General features: G+C 42.3%; 1 protein-coding gene across 5 annotated transcripts in view; it reads right to left on the bottom strand.

The window, feature by feature from the left end:
- The window catches only part of svild (supervillin d), a 70,603-nt gene extending 47,690 nt beyond the window's left edge, over positions 1-22,913 (bottom strand). For 2 of the 5 annotated variants that reach the window (XM_034292252.1, XM_034292255.1), the window contains exons 1-4: positions 22,778-22,913; positions 5,565-6,127; positions 3,299-3,502; positions 2,457-2,491 (exon numbers count right to left, since the gene is read on the bottom strand). In XM_034292252.1, the coding sequence (XP_034148143.1) occupies positions 2,457-2,491; positions 3,299-3,502; positions 5,565-5,935 (610 nt within the window). In that variant the 5' untranslated portion in view covers positions 5,936-6,127; positions 22,778-22,913. Of the gene's footprint in view, positions 1-2,456; positions 2,492-3,298; positions 3,503-5,564; positions 6,128-11,067; positions 11,223-22,744 lie in introns of those variants that run through there. The other 3 variants (XM_034292253.1, XM_034292254.1, XM_010904156.3) reach the window with 3 other exon arrangements.
- Between the last annotated feature and the right edge of the window lie 928 nt (positions 22,914-23,841).

Genomic DNA, 23,841 nt, shown 5'->3' with positions numbered 1-23,841 from the left:
AGCCACAATTATTGACCATGTTGTAAATGATGGCCCTTCCAGGAGTGCAGCTGAGCAGCAGGTCCAGCCCATTGTCAGTAGATCAACTGTGGCATCAACAATAAAAATAAGTTACAATGCTATACTACACTGTATTTTAGTACTGCTGTACAATATTACGTGTGAAATAAATTTCTGACATTACTTTGTTTTTGCAATGATTTGAAGGTATATTTTTTGTTTGTCTCTGTATATACATTCATGCTTGAGTAAAATGATTTCTGCCTTGGGCATCTTAAGTAACATCAGTTTAGGGGAAAAGAACACAACCCATGCCGTGACAATATGTATACTTGCCTTTTACAGTAATTACATTTGTCCTTTTGCCAACACTGTTTCAGTTTTGGCCTGTATGTTAACAGTTTTGAAAAAGTGAATTCTGGTTGGACCCTTTCACACCCTGTCAATGTTGGACCCGGTTAATGTCGGATCCTGACAGCTGTGTTGATTGAGTTTTACCATGGCAATTTTTACTTTATTTGATATGAAAGTGGTGAAAGTTATTTGCCTAAAGGGCAGTAGCCTGGATTCAAGACTATTCTGCAGCAGTACATTTGTACCAAAACACAAACATTTTAACTAAAACACAAACGCGGTCTTAATTTGTAATAGCAGAAGATGTTGGAGTAAGTTGGAGTATGCGAATCTAAGCAAACCGTACTCCAGTCCCTTCAGTTTCAACTGCCCGACACTTGACGCGATCCCAAAAGCCCAAGTTCAGCAAACCTTTGAAGTTAAATTGTTAAGCACACAGACAAGAGCATTGGGATTTGAGCTTTTCTTCAAGGGAGTTTCGTTTTTGACAAGTCAGGACCCATATTCTTACATGAATCCGATATTAGTCAAGCCTTTGTATATTCTGTTGTGCCTCTTATAATAATGAATGATCAAATATGAACAATGGGAAAGTGATTCCAGAACAGCACCCTATAATAGAGACAACTCGACCCAATCTTCCTCACTTCATCCCAACCGTATGGTAGATAAAAGAGAGTAGCGACTGGAGATCCAACATCCCTGGACCTCTCTTTCTGACAGGTGAAGGTCTGAAGTTTCTAGGCAAGTTCTGATCCCGTGAAGCCAAAACAAGACGAGTGCAACAAAAGCCTGTAAAGGCTTTTGAAAAATGGACTGCTCTCAAAGTAAGTGATTGTTCCATGATTGTTTCCCATTCATCTTGCAAACAGCTTGCATCCCACAGGGAAAGACAAAGAGCCAATTTACGCAGCGGGACCACTGGCTGGGGCTAATGGAGCAAGCAGAGCTGATGTGAATATTACCCAAAGTCCTCTTAGGACGCTTAAGAAACGGGCTCTCTGACAGGAATTCAAACATCTTCAAAACATTTTCCTGTTTCCCTTTCCTTCTTAAGGGAGTAACCTACATATGATTAAGCAAAAGGACGCTGAGACAGAATTCTTCCTTGCCTTACCAGCTTTTTTCCATGAGAGATTAAAAATGGTACCACACGTTCCAGTGGAACAATTTATCATAAATGGGGAACTCCATACAGTCTACAAAGGGTTCGGCACCAAATATCAGCCCTCCTACCTCATCCAACAGAAAAATAAGGAAGTCAACACAAAGGCTTTACCTAGTCTGCGTAGCTGCACTACACACACTCATTCATAACCCTGCTGAGCTTACCTTACCCTTTAATTTTTTCCCCCTTAAGCTTTGTCTCTCCAATGTTTAAATCAATAGTGACTGTTTACGAGAACCTGAAGGATAATCAATCCCCCTTCGATTACAAACCCTGTAGACATTGTTTGCTCTGCGTGAAAACAGCACAAAACACTAGTTCAGATCCCTCTTTCTTTTTTTTCCAGTTCAGGCACGACTGAACTCAGGTGGGTGTTCGCGAAGTAGGAAGCAAAACTCAGACTTGGGATCTAACTCCAGAGTTTCCAGTCTCTCTCGCTCTCCGTGTCGTGAACAATCTCAGGAATTAGTCCGGAATCAGCATTTACCAGTGCGAAGTTTAAGTGGCATTTTACCTTTAGGTCCTGAACATCTCACAGACAAACACTTCCCCTCCTCACATTCACACACAGACAAGTAACGAACGTTCCTCCTTTAACACGCCATCTCTCTCACACAGATATATACCCGGCCTCAACCTCTGCCCCCACTGCTTTTATAGCTGACCCCAGAGGCAGGATGGCCAGCTTCCAAACATGCTCTGAACTGAAAAGGCTGGGTGGACGAATCCCCTTTTCATTCTGCTCCGGTGGTCAACATTAGCCTCATCGAAGCGCTCTCATCCTACAGCTATGGTACCTGTGTACTTATACTCTACACTCAGTGGCCTCTTTCTTTGAAACATGGAAAAGCATAGGGGGTACAAAGGAGATGGAAAGAAAAGACTTTGTTGGACAATAGAACCTTTGAGGCCCCTGAAAGCAGAGAGTTCTTACCCGTTGGCTGCTTGGCGTCACCGTCTTTCAGAAGACTGTGGAGACAGAGAGAAAGAGAGAGAGAGAGAGAGAGAGAGAGAGAGAGAGAGAGAGAGAGAGAGAGAGAGAACAAATTAGGTCGCACATTGAGATCTATCGCAATGGCACAAAACATGCCAACTACCTACACCAAACAGTGTGACAAACACACATCAAGTTCTCTAACAGCAACATCCTAGATAGGGACAGAAAAGGTCACAAAGAAAGACACAGGCCGAATCATTTTGTAACTTTCTCAACATTTCCGGGTTGAAAAAAATCCTGGTTTGAGGGCAGCCGGAATAAGCAGGGATCCTCCAACAAGGATTTAGTAAACCTATATAATCCACGTTACCAGTGTTGAAATAAGGCTACTTACCACCACCTCAGAAAATATTCCACTCAACATTTATTCGCTTAGAGAGGCGGCTCACACGGAGTCCTCAGAGCCACATCACCACCCACAATAACAGCCCAACAGAACGACACCTATTCATCTGTAAGTAACTGACGTTAAATATGCATGGTGAGCAGCTGCTATGGGCACGGATGATGAGGTAACACGAGGAATGAAGCTGGTTTGGAAACAAAAAGCCCCTTAGGGGGAAAGCCAGGCAAGGGGGCAAAGGTGCACAGTGGAATAGTGGGATGCAGACTGCATTGAAGACTAGGCCAGTAACACAGTAAAGCTACTACAGTACTGAACTAACCAAGGATAGCTTTTAGCAAAACTCAGGCCCGCACAAACACACAGCTACCCTATGGCTAAGTCATTCAACTACACCACTCAGTGCTACAGTGAGTGTTAGGCTAACGTTACGTACTTGTGGCACGGCCTTGAACCACACCATTGAGGGGGTCGGACTTCACTGGCGGTCACCTGCAGTGTCTGAACACGCCTGTAACCTGGGTGACTGCCTTCCGAATTCCCCCTAAGCAACCGGAGGGGTCGGCGGCCCATTGTTGACCCTGTTCTTTGCTTGACTGGTGGATGAACTGGAGGGGCCACAACATGCAGTGTGTGCATGCTAGTAGTAGTGGTAGTAGTAGTGGTAGTAGTAGTGGTAGTAGTAGTGGTAGTAGTAGTGGTAGTAGTAGTGGCAGCAGCAACAGAAAGAATGGGAACCAAAAACTGTTAGAACAGCCAGCCAGAGTGATGCTAAGAAGTAAAAACCCAAACGTACAAGAGAAAGAGACAGAATTATTTTAGCACGATACAAGTGCAACTTGAAAACCTGAATGATACTGGTGTTAGCACAAAAGGACAGACATGGTAGAAACTAAGTGAATAAAAAGGGTAGGGGGCTTCATTAAAGAGTTAAATGGAACGCAGAAGGGAAAACATTATTAATCTAAACATGCATGAACAGGTCGATTACACTCTATGGATTTCAAAAACACATATTCAGCAGTGCTTAAAGATGTTGAAAAGAGAGACAATTGCAGAGCAAGGTTTGACCACACATACACATGCAGAGACACAAACACATGCACACACATGCACACACATGCACACACATGCACACACATGCACACACATGCACACACATGCACACACACGCACACACAGAGTGACACGCACACACAGAGTGACACGCACACACAGAGTGACACACACACACAGAGTGACAAACAGACACAGACAGACACACACACACACACGCACGCACGCATGCATGCATGCATGCGCAGTAATTTTGCAAGGAATTAAAAGTCCACAACCAACCTTTTTTGAAAAACATGTGGATGGATGTCAAAATAAAACCACAAAAACAGAGGAAGACACGTCTAAAGTGTCTGATATTAAGAAAATGGATGACAATCAATCCAGAACAAATGGCTTCCTTTAAACGGTTCCCCTTTCAGACAAAGTTGTCAGAGGGTTTCTGAGACTGTACGCAAACCAGCCCGACCACATCTGAGCATACCTGAACTCAACAACAACACAGTAACAGCAGACCGGCGCCTGCAACACAGGCCGCAAAAGGGGCTAGCAAGGCCAGAATGAGGCAAGAGGCTATTCAAAGGGACACACACGACAATGACACAGCATCAACATGTCAAGGATGACTTGTCGGCGGCTTCCTCCCCTCGAACTGAACTGCGTTCGTATGAAGGTGTTAAATGCTGCAGGGTTTCTTGGGAGGGCGTTGCGACATAACACAAAGGGTGTGTTCTAATCAAGTTGTGATAAGGAGATACAATCTTTCACGAGAAGCCAGGCAGACGTATTCGATAAGCACATGGCGCTGGAAACTTTGGAGATGACAACAGTACAAGTTTTAACGCATAGACTTGCCACCTATGCCATTTCTTCTCTTTTCAACCTGCCCCCCCCCTTTCTCACTCCAGTCAGGATGTTTGTCAGGAGCCAACATTCATATGTACACTCAGCCCAAACTGAAGCCTGATTAAAGGGGCGTGGTTTTGCTTCATATGTGTGCAGACATCGAGGACATTCCTTGTCAGAGTGGGGTTTTCCTGCTCCAAGTCTCCACTAGCTGCGCTGCATTACCACGTTAGCCGTTCTGGGATATGCCATACTCTTCTACTCCTGTGACTTGCTCTAAAAAGTGAGCCATAACACAAAGCTCAGATGTCATAACATGCCGTGAGACTTGCCTCGGCAAAAGCCTGTGGCATATGCTCCGTTTCCCAACCGACTGAGTTTGTCCAACTATGGACATTCCATTAAAAAAAAAAACTTTCCTGTCGAGGTTCAAAGAGGAGAGATGATAATAGCAGCATGACTAACCAATCCTGATCCCTCACCAGGAGGCCTGTCTGAAGGTGAGCCACTAACATGTTAGTCCAGAGTCCAAGCAAAGTTCACTCCCACCGGTGCAACTGTCAATCAAGCCACAAGACATTTTTCTTCAAGAGTCCATAATCGCTTATCTGTCGGTGCAACAACGAAAAGACCAGTCTATAGGTTCAATTTCACTCAAATTCCTTGAAGTATTTTTTTTTTTTGTCCTGGTTATAGACAGGATCACTCAATAGAAATCAGGTGGGTAGAGGAAGCAAAAGAGCTAGGGATGACTGGAATAGTATTTAGGAAAACAATGAAGGGGAATTTACTGGACTCACCTGTAATTCGAGATATTCTTCTTGGTGGTAGAAGATTCTGACTTTGAGGGGGCAGGTGTATCCGTGTGGGGCTTCTCATCTCCCAGTGTTTCTTGGGATGATACACTCTCAACCGACTCTTCACGGTCTGCCATCCTACTCCTGGTGGCTCGACTGGAGAATGACAGCTCAGACCCGGAGCTTTTGTCATCAGGCTTCACCTTCTCAGTGGTCTCTGCGACTTTCCTGTCCTTCCTGGTATATCTGGACGTGACGTCCTCCACATTTCCATAGCGCTCTGCCAGCTCTCTCCTTCTCTCTGCCTTGTAGCGGGCAATGCGTTCTGCCTTGGTTTCTAAGGGGGCACTCTGGAGGGTGTCGACAGCGTCCATTTTGGCGTGGCTCCTTTTAAGACCTCCTGCTCTTAAAGTCCTGGAGTATGAGGACCCAAACTCCAATAGCCACAACCCTATCAAGTGAGTCACAGTTTTTTTTCCTTTCGAAGTTCAATAATATTTCGGATGTCGACAGCTTTTGAAGCCTCCAATCAAAGGACGATGGATCACTTCATTAAAATCATCTCACTGTTAAAACAAACAAACAAACAAACAAACAAGAAAGTTTAGGCATTAATTACTGGTTAGTGTGTTGCAGCATGTTTCCAACAACTTTGCCAATCAACAGAGCCAGGCTTTTCCAAAGTTACCCATCTGGATTTCAAAATTTTGATTCAACGCATAGACATAAAATATATAGACGCAAATATAATTAACTGGAATGGGGTGTGCAGTTAAATTTGTTCAATTTCTATGCGTTGACCACTATATTTGGCATACTGTACACTCTCTGCTGGGTGTAATGAGAACTGGCTGTAACTGCCTGGATAAACAAGAGCCCAACCCTGCCCAGCCCAAACCCAGCTAATAAACCCCCGGTGAGAGTGAAGTCAGCCAACTCAGCTCAAAGACAGAACAGTCCCCTACCACTGGCTGCGGCATGGAGACGCGCACAGAACCTCCAGAGTATTAAATCCACACACGCGGAGGAAAGTGGGAAGAAACAGAGATTGATAGAGACACTGTAATGCGAAAAGATCCGGAAAAACTCTGGGAGACCAACAGTAATTGTCGCCATCGACAATTGCTTGACTTTCACTTTACTAGAGGGAAATATCTTTGCTTTATCTGGATCTGAACGAATTCCAAAAGGCACAAATCATTTTGGTGTTGACTACGCTAAGCACTGTGCGGGTTCTAAAAGCACCAATTGACCGCTGGCTTGAGAGCAGACGTATGGACACTCAGAAACGTACACTGGCCAACAACCCCAATATCACACAATACACAGTAATACTCGCCTCCTACCCACTCAGAACACTACACACAAAGCACAATGTTTTTTCCTGTAGTCTCGTTCTCACTGCAAAAGTATGTCCACGGCCCCAGGGTCACTGCAAGTAGACACCATAGGAGCCGGAGAGAAAATAATGGCATGTGGACGTCTGTTTATTCAAGTGGGGGCAGGGGCTAAAGGGACCCATTGGAATCCTTACAGTAGAGGGCAAGGGCTAATTCAGCACATCTGGGATCGCACATCCAACAGCACACAGTTAGGGCGTAGGGGGTCACTGAGAGGCAAGGACAGCACAGGAGTGAAAACTGTGAGGAGAAAAGGTTTGGTTGTAAGGGAGCTGGAAAAGGAGGGAGTCAGGCAAAGGAGGTGCATCAAGAGACGGGAGAAGAGAAAGCGCAGGGGGAGGGTTGCGAAATGGAGTCGATGGTGGATGGCGTGGGGGAGAATGGAAAGGAGACAGAATAGTAAATGACCTCAGCCTTGCAGTCATCATTGCCGTAATAGTGACAAGGGCTCACACATCTCAGAATAAAGACTAACCACCTGCGGAGCTACAAAGTTGACAGAGTAAAGAGATTCCCCTATCCACAAAATACAAGGCTAGGAAATATTACACAGGAAGTGGGTGGGGGTGTGTGTTTGTGTGTGTGTGTGTGTGAACAAGTGAGTGTCAGCAAGCATGTGTGTCTAACTTCACCTTGACCTCAATCTTTCCCACTTACCACCTTGGGACTGCCCTTTGAAACTATAAACAGCACAGTACCATAGCTGGAACAGCTTGAAGACATCAGCCAAAAAAACACTACTCTGTATCAGTAGATGACAACTTCACAAAGGCCTAGCTTAGCATATCAATGCTTTGCTACCAGGCGTCAGCTATGGTGAAGCAAAATTATTCAAAGAGGCGCAGTCCTGGTGCATGTTTTTCCTGTGAGGAAAGACTGGAGTAAGGGGTATGTTGGAAAAGAAGTAAGCTGAATTCAACCCTATGGCACGGGTATGTGTGCACACGAAGCAGCGGCTGACCGCTATACAGAGAGGCTAAATGTCACATTAATACGGCATTCGCTACAACTAGCCTTTCAGTTACCAACCAAAACCAAATGTCAAACCCATTTAAAGTGGTGGGCCTTCTGCTACCTTGCAGAAATGTTTACTGTCTGGTGTACTATTTAGGGACTACAGACAACCATAGAGTTACTTAGCATTATGCTAAATTATAGAGTTTCCCCAACTTGAGGTATTACATTTCATGAAATATTCAGAAACAAAAGCTCAATTTGTTGGTTCTACACCAATAACAGAAACTCTGTATTAAGGACCATCCTTCAGACTCAGTTCATTATAACACAAGAGAAGTTAGCACGCTAACTCATCTGGCTTGAGAATTCACAAATCACTACCCCATGGTTCTCCTGATCGGAGTTGAACAGCAAACCCCTGGGACATTGATAACTCATGTCATGAGTGATTTATAACTTATCCAATGTAAAATCCCAACCACAGGTCTATAAATCTCTGCACGAAGGTACCATTTCCCTTGAGATTTGGATGACGATTTTAGGCCGCTAAAGACCCTGACGTAATTTACAAAGCCATCCCTCAACACACACTGTATTTCTCTCTCCCTAGCTATAAAAGGAGTTATGAATAACACAAAGCTCGATCACTGACTGAAAACAAAGAGCCTGCTTTGTTTGGAAGCCGTCTATGTTTTCAATCGAACAAGGATATAAAAAAAAAAAAAAACATTTGTGAGTCATACTGAAGACATCATCACCTCTACCAGGGAATGGTGAACTCACCATTTACCTTTTTATGGGTATTTTGTAAGTTTTACCATGGCTGGAAAGTGCGTGGGTATGACAAACTAAATGCACAGAGAGGATCTCTCAACAAGTCAGTGTCAGAGAGACAGTTAAAGTCCCACAGAAATAAATGTTAGGCTACTTAAAGAAGAAAAACGTTTAGGAAAACCCATTCATTTCCTTTGGTGTCAACTGTCCTGTCAGAGGCCTGTCAAAAGTAATGACGCTGCCTTGTATCTTTGTTTTGTGGTTTGGCCATTCTCTGTATTATAAAGGAAGATTGTTTTGGAATAAAAATAGTCAGTGAACTGTCAGTGAGTCACTCCACTTCTTCAGTGAGTCCAAAATGGATGCATACATATAGTTTACCATGCTAGGTAAACAAGTAGCACCAGACATTCACAGTTTTCTGACTGCATGAGTGAACTCTGGAACGTCCTTAACCTAGGGGAAAGATATTGGTCCATGAGAACTAGCTCTGTCTCAATAATGACAAAGTGTGTCACTTCCCGTGCATCATTCCTATTTTATAAACTCTTAAATGGCAACATTGTATTTATCATAAGCTGGCAAATTTCCTGGGCATGTCAGTTGAAGGGACATGTCATGCCATAAAAAAATTTTAATCCAGAATAAACAAACCCCCTGTGGCTTTCCCACACAATCACATCTCACTGGTAATACAAGTCTACCAACTGAGTCGGTTTGCCACAGTAGACAAAACCACAGCTGAGTGGGTTTAGGAGCCCTAACTGATGGGAGCAAGACTTTCTCATTTTCTGTTGTCCTGACATCCATTACTAAAATGTATCTAAGGTTGGTTTCTTCATCTTTTTGAGATAAAGAAATATCATCAGTCTGTAGCGAAAAAGCTGTAAATCAGAGCCATTTGAGTACTGGTATTTTAGCATACATGGCTAAAGTGTTGTCAATGCAGGGTCCTTTGATCCAAAGGGTTAAAGTGTACACATCAGATACAAAGTTCAGAGTATGTTTTGCACATTAAGTGCAGATAGTGGGACTGCTGAGATGTGTAATGGCTGCAATATCCAATGATGACATGGATTTTTGTGGGTGTGTCTGAGGTGTAAGGCTGGGAGTCAGAAGGGTTCAAGGTTAGTCCAGACCAAAACTTTAGCTAATAAACTTAGCTTATATCCATGAGCGCGGCCCATCCAAAAATGTTCTCGGTCTTTGAGCAAAGCACTTAACCCTTATTGCTGCAGGACCTTAGAAAAAATGTCCATTAGCAAAAACAATAATAATCCCATAAATTTGAATAATTATGCTAATGCAAAAATGATTTTCCTCAGAACAGAATGACAAAAATGGGTATATTAAAGCAGGTGAATTAGGTGAAAGGAATTACTTTTTCACCAGGAACTTTAACAAAAGCCTGCTCATTGTACCATCATGACCAAAACAGAGTGGGATCACAACACGATACAAACCCAATTCAGGTCAGTACGATGCATGATGATCGTGACCTTTACAATCTGGGACCAGGCAAAGCCATAAAAACTGCCTGCAGTGACAAACAGCTGACCTTCAGTCAATTAGTCTTTTCAGATACTGTACCTTAGAAACTTGCGAGTCCACACAGAATGGAATAGGAATGTGGTCACCACCCATGGACCATATCGGAAAGATTGTGAGCAAGCGGGAAAAAATATATTTGACTGCCTTTTCTGTATACAGATCTTTCAGTAAGCTAAAATTAATGTTGAGATCAGGGTTTTTTCAAAAGTCACATCTCATTGTGGAGAATTCATCAGTACATCTAGCACATTCTTATTTGGTTCATCAATGTTTTAGTCAACAAAATGAAAGCTGTCTCAATGCACCACTGGCCATTTGGCTAATGAGTGTGTGTCATTTATGGCAAACATGCCAGTAACACGGTCAACAACTAATTAGCTTAAAGTTAGGCAATACACTTCACCACAGGTAAGAACAAGAAGTTTGAAAGTCCCACGCTTCGGAATGTTTGAAACACCTGAAACTTGAAAAATGAATTTAAAACCGAGAGATCCAAAGCCCGTTTATAGTCATCTCCTAATGCTGGCCAATCAAACATCAATTTCCCTTCACTTTGGACCCTGGGAAAAGCTAGTTGAACAAAACACCAGCTCCTACCATACCCATTCTTGCTAAGGCAGGAGGGTGGAAGACTCGACAGTGGGAGAACCAGGTGCCAGTGTGCAGCTTCTGAAAGCAAACAGGGAAGGCCAATAGTCTCTTATTAAACGTTCTCACCCGTGGCAAGACTGAAGGATTTGGCAACAAGTGCCAGCTCCCAGAGAGAGGAAAAAGACACACACACAGACACACACACACACACACGTGTTAAATGGCAGCCTTACCTTTACTGGAAGCTACACTACCCCTCTGGTTGAAAGTAACAGTACTGAAGACATTGGTGTCAGGATGAGACCACATACCCCAGGACAGCGGTGAAAGTGTGGGAGAGTCCTGTCCTCCGTCAAGCGGTGTGTGATTTCAGCCAGGTCACATGACACAGAGGAGACGGGACTCAGTATGGACCGTCAGCCTGTAATCCGGTAACTCTGTGTGACATCTACATGTGCTAAGCAGTGGCGGCTCAGGTTGAAACTTTTTGGGCCAATCCCGGGCCAGAGAAGGGTGCAGGGGCGGAACCGTCTGGCGGAGCCTTACTGTAGACTGTATACGAGGGAACCAACATGGTTCCCATTACGAAGCCATAAAGGCCGCGGCTGATCTGATGGTAGTTTAAGAGCCCAGAGTGTGTCATCGGTGAAACGAGGGCTTAATTACAATTGCAGAGACTTGACTCCCCGGGCTCCGTATGCAAGGTTACTCTGCTAAGAGAGTGCAGGGAACGTTGACAGGGAGAGAGGGGGTTTTACATGGCATGCCCCTTTAGTGAGGTGACTCATCCGTTCCTTGTGCTTCAGCTGGTGGGAATTGGGAAAGGAAGGGCTGGGATGGGAAAAGAGTTCCGGGGGGGTTAGGGGATTTGCTGGGTGCCAAGAGGCTCTTGTCTGGTAGTACCCGGGCAAGGGGTTGTGATAGAGGGGAGGGGGCTGGGACAGGGCAAACGCAGACAGAGACACACATAGGGAGAGAACGACACACAGACCAAATCCTTCCAAGCCAGTTGCCTTTAACCCACGTATTCCCACCGACTGAAACCGGCCTCGCCGTCTGCTGTTGACATAACAACCCAGGCGACTCATCTCCCCAACTTCATTTCACCTTTGTAACTAGATGCTCTAAGTCAGATCCAGGCAAAGCGGGTTGCCAGGCTAAACGAGCGAGCTGCTTCCTTTGAATCCTCAGGAGTGACTCTGAGACAATGTCTATTGTTTCCCAAATAGAAACGTGCTGTTATGTGGTTTACAACACACCCTACGGGAAAGCACTGTGAAAGTCTGCACCTCGATTCTTGCTCGTATTTTTACTCATCCTCTTTGTCCTAGTCTTCCAGCTTTTGGTTTGCATCAATCCAAAAAAAAAAAAGCCTTTGAAACATGAGGGAAATCAACAGAAAATCACCCAATGCGCACACATGGACCAGTGGTAAGTCCTCACAGCACATAGACATGGGGCAAGGCAGAAAACCTCCAAGCGCACAAGTCTTGCTGGCCTCAGATCCGACAGAGGAAGGGGGGTGTGTTTTGGAAACTGCTATCAGTAACCAACGCTCAGACAAACTCACTCCACCTGTCGAGATGGACCGCTCTCGAAGGACTACTGAAGGCAGTGTACACTGGAGATCCTTGCAGACCTTTGGCATTCTAGTTGTCAATTTGATAAGGAAATCTAAACAGATTTCACCCCATGCTTCCTGCAGAACCTCACACAAGTTGGATTGTCTTGATGGGCACTTCTTATGTACCATACGGTCAAACAGCGACCACAATAGCTCAATAGGGTTGAGATCAGGTGACTGTGCTGGTCACTCCATTATAGACAGAACACCAGCTGACTGCTTCTTCCCTAAACAGTTCTTGCATCATTTGGAGCTGATTTGTATCATTGTCCAGTTGTAGGATGAAATTGGCTCCAATGAAGCGCCATCCACAGGGTATGGCATGGCGTTGCAAAATGGAGTGATAGACAAAATGGAGTGATAGACCTTCTCCCAGATTGCTTTTACCCTGTACAGATTTTCCAACGTAACCACCGCGAAAGCACCCCCATACCATCACATTGCCTCCACCATGCTTGACAGATGGCGTCAAGCTCCCCTCCAGCATCTTTTTATTTGGTCAGCGTCTCACGAATGTTCTTCTTTGTGATCAGAACACTTAGATTTGTCTGTCCATAAAACATTTTTGCAATCTTCCTCTTTCCAATGTCTGTGTTTTTTTGCCCATCTTAATCTATTCTTTTTATTGGCCAGCCTGAGATATGGCTTTTTCTTTGCAACTCTGCCTAGAAGGCCAGCCTTCCGGAGTCACCCATCACTGTGGATGTTAGGACTGGGGTTTTCGCAGGTACTATTTAATAAAGCTGGCAGTTGAGGACCTGTGAAGCATGTTTCTCAAACAAGACACTAATGAATTTCTCCTCCTCCTCAGTTGGGCACCATTGAGCTCCCACTTTTATTCTGGTTAGAGACAGTTTGTGCTGTTCAGTGATTGGTTGATTAGATAATTGCATTAATGAGAAATTGAACAGGTGTTCCTAATAATCCTTTAGGTGAGCGTATGTACCATATGAGTGAGCAGGCAAAACACATGTCTTTTATTTTTTATGGGATTCACATTCAACTGTAGGTCATAACGGAATGGGACAATGATAAAACAAATCATGGCAACAATGGAAAAAAATGAACTGACACCTGTTCAAAAGTCTGTATACCCTTAGTTCTTAATACTGTGTATTGCCCCCTTTAGCATCAATGAAAGCGTGCAGTCTTTGTAATAGTTGTCAATGAGGCCCCCGAATTCTTGCAGATGGTATAGCTGCCCATTCGTCTGGGCAAAAAGATTCTCTGAATCTTTTAATTATATTATGGACAGCAGATGATGAGATAACCAAACTCCTTGCAATTTTACGCTGAGAAACATTATTGCCCTATTTGCCTGCACAGTCTTTCAGAGTGGTTAAACCCTCCCCATCCTCAATTCTGACAGATCCATCCTCTCTGGAATGATCTTTTAATACCCAATCATGTTACTGACCTGTTACCAATTTACCTAATTAGTTGTGTGAAATTCCACCAGGTTTAGTTTTTTTTAGCATTTCCCAGTCTTTTGTTTCCTCTGTCCCAACTGTTGAAACGTGATGCTGGCATCAAATTCAAAGAGGGCATATATTTTTCAAGAAACAATAAAATGTCTCCGTTTCAACATCTGATATGTTGTATTTGTACTATTTTCTATTGAACATAGGGTTTAAATGATTTACACATCATTCCATCCTGTTTTTATTTACCTGTTACGCAGTGCCAACGTTTTCGGAAACAGGGTTGTACACATTCCATTGAAAATCTGCCATTTCCAGCTACAAAAGTCAATTACAACCTTAACAATGTCTACACTATTTCTAATCATTTGACGTTATTTTAATGGACAAAACATTAGCATTTCTTTCGAAAACAAGTACATTTCGAAGTGACCCCAAACCGTTGAACGGTAGTGTATAATAACTTGATATTCTTTATCTATATCTGTACCTTCATAACCACTAGCGTCCTTCTCCTTCTGATCTCCACCACTAACGCTCAGTCAACTCAACAGTCCCAGTCAACAAAGGCATGCTTCAAGGTTGGGTGCTTGGACCCCGTTCGTGATTTAGATGCTTCCACAGGTGCAGATCATCTGCCACCAGTTCCGCAGCTATGTGGATGATACCCAGATTTACATCAAAACCAAGGCAGACTTTAATCTCTTTCCACAGTCTCTGATCAACTGCCTGCGGGATTTAACAAAACTGGATTCAATCCAGTCTGCTCACACCCAGCAGGAAGGCACTGGTGACAATTCACCAGTTCTTTTATGTAGTTTTCCAAACCAATTTCTGGACATCTATCATCTTGTTTCATCTCCACCCCTGTCCATGGACAGCTACCCCCCGTAGGTTTTCATTTAGATTTTTACCTAAACCAGCCATAGCAATACAACATTCATAAGTTAGTCATAAATATTTTTGGGAGGTGATCTATCACATTCTGGCCACATTGCCCAGTCCTGCTGTGCACTGTGAAGGACTGCACGTTAAGTGCTTTTGGCCTGAGACTTTGAAAATCTCTCTCCCAGCAACTCTGACTGTGCAACATTCAAACCCAGAGCCAAAGTTAACCAATTCACTCTGGCTTTCCTTAAATTGCATTTGCTAAATTTTAACTATATTTATTTACCTATATATATATTTTTAACTATAACTACAATTGCTTTTAAATCATATCCATTTGAACTACAAGGCTCTTCAAATTTACTAGTAACTGGTAGCATTTATATCCCATTTTCCTAAGGTTTTTTCACAATGTTATTAGGCCTGATTACAGATGACACTCAAGAGTACATGGAGGTCAGAGACCTGGCAGTGTGGTGCCAGGAAAACAATCCCTGAACTTCAGCAAGACAAAGGAGCTTATCAAGGACTACAGGAATAGGAGGGGCGAGAAGGCCCCCCATCCACATTGCCAAGCTGAGGTGGATTAGCTAAAAAGCTTTCATGTTCCTCAGTGTTTGACAAAAAACGAACATACAGTCCGGTCCTTAAAAGCTTTTTCAGAATTTTGACGGGTTGCATTACCACTTTGTATGGCCACTGCACCACCGACCAAGATACCTTCTGATATTACCTACCCTTCCCCAGGGCGATGCTGGCCAATTCACATCACTTCACCAAGTTACCAACTGGTAAGTTGTCGCCAGATGAGCTTGCTTGGACAGCCTGCCCATACCTGGGACCAACTAGTCTGCACTGTATAGAAATACAGACTAAACTGGCAATACAATTCCTCCTGCACATCTAAACAGATAGACACAGATCAGATAACACTAAAAGCTATGAGGAAACAGTCCAAGTAGCTTACGTCAATGTAGACCTGTCTCTGTGTCACTTCTGCATTGCACTCGCTTATCAGCCTCAGAGCGGAGTTTAAAAGTACAGAAGACAAACACAGGCTGACGCCCACAATAATACTCATGGAAGAATTACAGGCTAATTTAAAGATTGAAAGACAGAGAGGGATCCAGCGAGGGAGAGCGGAGGCAGCGAGGTGGAATAATTCATCCAGACTATCCCAGTCACGGGATCTCAGGGCGCCCTGCAGACACCATCTGGACGCCGGGATTTCGGGGGGTGTTTGGTGGGTCTTCTGTACATTCGGTGGGGGATGGGTTAATAAAATCCAATGATAAAGTACCAACAGAGTAAACACATTCTCAAATTTGCAGTTGGTCCCAAATGAACTGCAACAACATCAGATTACAAGTTTCCACATGCTAGCTTACTTTTAAGATGCGGCAGTACAGAATGAAATCATCTATTCCAAAATTAGTTGAATTCCAATGAAATGCAAAACAGCAAAATCAGCTACAGCTCAACTATTTGTTAAAGGAAACAATTTCCAGATGTGTGATTAACAGTTGATTGCTATTTAAAATCACAATCAGCGATGCAACATGCTAGAAATTGAAAATATGCATAACATGAGGCCAGAGATTCCCTCGTAATGTGACATTTTCCAAACATTTTCCCAACTAGACCCCAAGGGTCTATAATTCGCACTATGTTGTGTGAATGGGCACACCTTAAGTCTTCTGAGGACGGCCATTTGCATGACAACGACAATAACTGTAATGATGATGGATGATAACGACAATGTTTGTGGCGGTGATGATGATGATGATAATGACAACCAGACGAAAAATAGTAGGCCAATTACATGAAATGAAACTTGTGTGACAGCGACATGTCTGGACTGCATTACACCAACACTAAGCAATGAAGACAACCAAACACAAGGCTTTCACAATGCCTCCGTATGCAGGCTACTGCATTAGGGTTTGTGTCTCTTTTAGCATGGGAAAACAGTATGTAGACATATACACTTGAAATCAAAGTCACACTGACTGCCAACACATGCTCAGTGCCAGAACATCATCAATTATTGCTGACACTCACAGGTCAAGTACAACAAATGCATAGGCCAAATTGGCTACTCGTTATCTTGAGGGTGTTGGAGCCACTAACTGCTAGCGAGATTTACAAAATGTCTTCGTGGAGATGAGGCTCCTGGCTAACCCGGACGACCTTCTCCCAGGAGTTCCTATTGCTCATATTGTCACATCCCCTCCACTCACTGTAAATATTTACAGACTGCTACTGCCTGTCGAGACGGCTATTATGGTTCCCCAAGTAGAGTGCTGAGGAAACCGGAAGGGCCAAACTAAAACAAGGACACAGTTAGACAATTTATTTTGGTGCTGTAGGATAGTATACAATTTATTCCTAAGAAATATATCACGGATATTATTTGATATTATTAGCATATTTAAGTAGCTCACATTCCTGGAAATTTTTGTTATTGTTGGGTTTAACTGGAAAGCGAGTGCCTTTCACTTGGAAGGCTTCTGATCGCCCAGTGAGCCAAATATAAACATTATTTTATTATAATGTAGTATGTTCATTTACAACAGGGTTCCCCAACAGGTCAATTCCAACTTACTGGCAAAGTTGGCTTCCCAGGCAGAAGGATATCAGGAGTAATATTTCACTTGTGCTTTATTTTAGCATCCAGCAGAAGGAAACTACAGATAGTCAAAAGACTGGCATATTTGTCTTTCACTAGAAGCACGGGGTGCGTTATTAAATGGGAGTTAAACTTCTTCCAGACATTAACAAAATTATCTTCAGATGTGATAAAATCATTGACATGGACTCCAACATCCAAAATTGCATTTTCTCTAGGAATACATGCAACTGAAAGAACAAATAATAACAGTAATACTAGCAAAATACAAATGAGAAAACCATTTGGGAGCATTAACAGAATTCAAACAGGGCTAGGATAAATAGAAGGCCCCTTAAGAGTTGTTTATAACCAGTTATTTTTCCAGGTACAGAACATACAGTGCTTTATCTAAATTTGCTGATTTTTCACAAATTGTTTTGTATTTAAAAGTAAGAAAAATAACCTGATTGTAATCAAATTATTTCTAATTACTCCTGGAAGGTGCCAATAATATTGTCCAGCCCATATTAGGATTTGTTTAGAAAAAGCTAGGATGTAGTAAATCTTTCACAAAACACAATCTACTGCAAACAAAATAAATACATACACTACCATTCAAAAGTTTGGGGTCATTTAGAAATGTCCTTGTTTTCCATTAAATTAAATGAGTTTAAAAATAAGAGACATTTTCTTTTTTTTTTTGAAAGATCACATCAAGCACTCCTCCAGCTGCTTTTCATTTGGTCTCAGTCTCATGAATGTTCTTTGTGATCTGAAAACCTAAAACCAATGGGTTCCTTTGTCCATTTTAATCTTTTCTTTTTATTGGTCAGTCTGAGATGGTTTATCCTTTGCAACTCTGTCTAGAAGGCCAGCAACCTGAGGCGCCACAGCACTGCTGATGTTGAGACAGGTGTTTTGCGGGTACAATTTAATGAAGCTGCCAGTTAAGGACCTGTGTCTCAAACTAGACACTAATGTATTTGTCGTTTGGAATAGCCTGCATTTCTCAGAACAAGAATAGACTAACAAGTTTCAGAAGAATGTTCATTGTTTCTGGACATTTTGGGCCTGTAATCGAACCCACAATTTCTGATGCTCCAGATACTCAACTAGTCTAAAGATGTATTGCTTCCTTAATCTTCTTTTAATTAAACAGTTTTCAGCTGTGCTAACATAATTGCAAAAGGGTTTTCTAATGATCAATTAGCCTCTGAATATTATAAGCTTGGATTAGCTAATACAACATGCCATTGGAACACAGGACTGATGGTTCCTGATAATGGGCCTCAGCACACCTATGTAAATATTCCACAACAAATCTGCCATATCCAGCTACAATAGTCATTTATAATATTAGCAATGTCTACACTGTATTTCTGATCAATTAGATGTTATTTTAATGGACAAAAAGTGCTTTTCTTTTGAAAACAAGGACATTTCAAAGTGACCCCAAACTTTAAAACAGTAGTGTATATGGATACCAAAATATTTTGAAATTAAAATACTTTTCCACAAGGAATTGCAAGGATATTTTTTTAAATAAATAAAAATCTGTGGCTTATTAAGCAATGCAATATTTTAAATATGTAATAACAGCGACATAGGGCACGGGGACTGGAACAATAGTTCGAGAGGCCTGACTTCTGGAGTGAGATAAAGATCGTTCAAAAGAAAACAGAAACACAGCTGAAGGCAAACATTCGAAACATTTGTGTCTTGAGGTCAACAGAACATGTTCCCATGACTAGTTTGTAGCTTATAAGACAACTTCAAAAAGAGAACATTGGCCCAACAGACCTAAATTAAAAATGGCTAATGATAACTATAGCAAAGCAGCTGCAGGCCTGGTGAATTCAGGACACAATCCTTCATGACGGCTCATTAATAAAAACTGCCTTACATTTCAGTGGTTCTGATCCAATTCTGACTGCCTCACTTGCCAACCGGGGCTTTTGTAGGGCTGGAATCGCTAAAGCCCTTATGATACAATTATGATACTAATAACATAATACCTATCACACTGATACCTACGTATACTGGATTTATTAAAACGTCAATGCACTATACTTAATACTGGTACATTTCCTGCCCACTTCTATTTGCACTTCTGGTTAGATGCTAACTGCACTTCGTTGTACTGTACTTGTTCAATGACAATAAAGTTGAATTTAATCTAATAATCTAAAAGTAGAATGAAAGGCAATTTGGTGCTGGTAAAACCAGATATAGAGGAAAAATAATTATGCAGAATAATGATACTATATTGTCAACTTAATACTTAGTTGTAATATCACAAGTAACAGCATAAAAATGACTTGCATCACTAGTTCTCTATATGAGGAATGGGGCATAAAATGTGCAAGTGTGCCATCCATCTCAGACATCATAATCGTATCATGGCATCCAATATCAGACGCATGTAACTGCAATACATTTCTGACGTCCACTGACATGTTCTGCTCTGCGGCAGGTACCCTAATTCAACTACCACCTGCCGGTAATGAACAGCCAGACCATGTTCATGACAGGTATCAGACAATGTTAAACAAGACCAATGGTGGAGGGAATTCAGTGGATAAGGTTGGACATTGTTGTCTTTAGGCGCCTGAAAGATCGGCGGTCACTGCGACGGGGCTTGCGGCGCAGCGTCAACCGTGTCGCAAAGTGAGAACCTGAGATTCGGCGACCTCAAACAAATGAAATGCCCCTTATCCGAGCGGATCGTTTCAGGCGTGCCAAAATAAGCATTATCCAATAGGGGGTGATCCAGATACCCTCATTCCCTCCCTACCTTGCATGCACAACCCAACACCACAAGTTCAGTTGAGTGATGACACCACTAGTCACATTCATTGACTTGCTTGACAAGAAAAAGTCAGCTTGTTCTGGGTCTCCAAGCCACTCAAAAAAGGTAATGGATGGGTACAGTGGAGATAAAGGAGAGCACTGCTCCCTGTCAGGGCTTGTTCTACTGTCTAACATGGAATGTTTGCTTTGAGGTAGCATGTTTTTAGAACAGTGTGAGCTTATGTAGGTGTATACATGTCAGATCATTATGAAATTGTGTTTGTGTGTGTGTGTCAGATCACTATGAAATTGTGTTTGTGTGTGTGTGTCAGATCATTATGAAATTGTGTTTGTGTCAGATCATTATGAAATTGTGTTTGTGTGTGTGTGTGTGTGTCAGATCATTATGAAAGCAAATGTTTCTGTGTGTGTGTGTGTGTGTGTTTGGCAGGTCAGTGTGCATGCATGTGTGTGCATGCGTTTAACCAGACACAGAATATGGCATATCAACACACCACCAACATTACCCTCCCCTCTTGCTCAACTCAAGCCAAGCCAAGGGTTGGGTAGAAGGAAGGCCTGTTGTGACACAGCAAACCTATTGCAATTTGTCAAACATGTGTCTAGCTACCGATGACAGAAGTACAGTCCTCAGAGTAACAACATGAATTGGAGAAGCATGTGATATAAGGAAGTTTGGTAAGAGGTGTGAAAGCCATGAAATACAACTGAGACAATCATGAAAACACACACGTAAACTGAAAACCAATTAGCTGCATAAAGGCAGCCTAACTCCTGCACACAAACCTGTCCTAATTTCAAACAGTTTGCATGAATTTTGCATGCAGCTGCAGTATAAACAAATAATGCCCTGATTCTAAAATGAAATGTCACCAACTCAGCTCCTTTTAGTCCTCTCAAATGTCAAAATGGCTAAATTAACTGTTTTTACTATTACCACAGTAGGAAACGAGCGTGTTACGTTCTTCTGTTTTCTTTTGCTTTCTTTTCCTTTGTTTTCTCAGGTGTGTTTGAGAACACTTTCCTGGCTCGGACGCTCACTCACGGCCATTGTTTGCCAAGGGATTCTCCCTGTGCCTTTGCTTGCTCACTCACTTGGAGAGCCCAGGCTGTCCAAGACTTAGTCCCAAGTCTCCGCTCTGTCAACCAAAACACTTTAGGTTATGTTTCCGGGCACACGGCCAAGGCCGATACAGTTAGTTAAACAAGAATAGGATTTGCTTTTTATGACGTTGAGCTCATAAAGTGTATGGGCTCCATTCACTCAGGGCATAAATGACAGCCACATTCAACAGGTCAAGGGGCTAACAGCTGTTCTCAAAGGATTGGCACTTGATTGAGACAAAAGCCGAATGGGCATGAGAACGGTGTTAACATCAGTTGGCTACGTCCTAATGGTACAGTGTTATTCAGTTTGTATTTTCTGGGCACCACTTTCACAATATGGAAATATGACTTACACAAAGTAGGAGTTTGGACCTGGACACTTAAGAGACAAATGGGAACAAATGTGTGTATGCATTTTCATACACGAAAGAGAATTGAACTCACAACCCTCTATCAAATAGCTACACAGGACCTGTAGATTGATAGACTGACTTTTCTTTTGTGAAAACATTTTCAAAGGTCTCTACTTATGGAATAAGGCAAGAGAGGATGTGGTTATTTGGTAAATATACCACAGCTGAATGCTATTCTAAGGTTACTTCATGCCTGGATACAGTGCTTCGCTCTAGTCTATTGGCAATAAACCCCAATCCCCTGACGTGCCTGATAACTATTATAAACTTGTTACCAATGCCATTTGAACTGTAAAAAAAACATAACATAACATGCCAATCAGCATTCAGGAATAGAACCAGGATGACAATAAATCTCGTAGTCTTACTATCATGGGAACTAAAAAAAGAAGAATAGGCAATCCCATACTAACTCTGAACTAGCCTGTAGACCTACAGCAAATGTAACCAGTTGATCTTTAAGGCCCCACCCACAAACAAAGGAGTTGCATACAACTACCCTACCAAGCAAAAAACCTGTGACGGCACATTATGGTTAGAAATAAGTTGCTGACAATTAACAATATCACAGAACAGTTACTAGAAACCTGGTGAGTGATAAGCTGGATAAATCAATATAGTTGGAAAATGGTTACATAGTTAAGAGAAACATTATCACTTACAATGAAGGAAAAACAAATAGCTCAATGAACGTTGTCTATTCATTTCTCATTCATAACACTCCCGCGTAACTTAAAATAACGCAAAATAACCATACTCCTTCTCATTGACTACAGTACTGTAGAGGCAATGAGAAAGATACCGTCAACAAACGACATTCCTTTTCTAGTGCAGTTTGTTAAATCAGTTACCAAGTGGTCCATTGGGTAATCTTTCAATTTGAATTTAAAAAACGAACTTAGCCAATTGGTGAAGCCAAATATCAGGCTTTCAAATTCCCCTAAAGGGCAAAGCACGATCAATGCAAATTCCGTATTTTGTCGAAACAGCGCTGACACAGGCTTTCAAAAACGAGCTAGTTTTACCAAAACCCACCACAATATCTGTTACGATAGCCTACTGTACTACCTGTACTGTAGTTCTTCGCTTTCCCAAGGCTACTTTCCAATAGCTTCCGAAACTTGCAAGTGGAGATGTAAAACTGCTAATACATAACAACTGCAGCCGCTGCTGGTCACTGCTGCACTGCACACTATGACTTTCTCGCGCGGAGTGTAGGCTACAATCGCTCAACATCTTGGCCCGCCCACCACTTGGCAGAGCGCGCTGAATCAGTTGAAATGCCAATCATGTCAGAGTAACCTATTACATCAAAGAGTACTAGTTAGGCCAACATTTTAGAATGCGTAGGTATCTGCACCATCTCTCTACCTCAAACACACGCACAGCCAAGTTCAAAACAACTGTGTTATCATTGTTTACTATACAATACGTATATACATACAGTACATATACTGCCGTTTAACATCCTCTTTTTACTTAGCCTAACTTTAACCCAAACCCCTATAACCCTAATGTTGGTCCGCACAAGTAGGCCCATAGTAATTTGTGTATAGGGTACACTTAAACACGTACACAAACAGTGTGCACAATGCTATATGCTATATACATGAATAGGAAAAACAGCTCCTCCTGCTGTAATTTGTGTAACTACTAAATCATACTATGCAAATTCTAAATTACAATGCTGGAAGGATAGAAAGAAAAATATATAACATCTGACTGCAATAACTCAAAAGCAAAGCATGTATGTGAGCCAAACTGTCACAGTCCTCAGCCTTAATAAGGCAAGCTGTAGCAAAAACTGAAATTAGCTGAATGTTTTGAAAAAATTTGGCAAAAAACTGCTGCCTCCACCAAGGGTTCAACAGATAAGGAAATTTGAACAGCATTCTTCAACAGGCTATAAATAACTATCAAATTACCCCCCTGAATCTGTTTCTCTCCCTATTCCACTCTCTCTCTTAACTGATTGTTCACAATGCATTATTGGTTGGATAAAAAATGATATGGTCTATACAGTGCCATCGGCTGTGTCATGGATGTTTTTTACAGGCAATTCACAGTGCATGTTAAAAAAACAAAGCATGAAACCCAAGGAACTCTCTGTAGACATCTAGAATAGAATTGTG

The sequence above is a fragment of the Esox lucius genome, chromosome 5 (genome assembly GCF_011004845.1).
Source record: "Esox lucius isolate fEsoLuc1 chromosome 5, fEsoLuc1.pri, whole genome shotgun sequence".
Classification (NCBI taxonomy): domain Eukaryota; kingdom Metazoa; phylum Chordata; class Actinopteri; order Esociformes; family Esocidae; genus Esox; species Esox lucius.
Note: the sequence above shows the minus strand (reverse complement) of the source record. Positions and strands in the feature narration are given on the sequence as shown.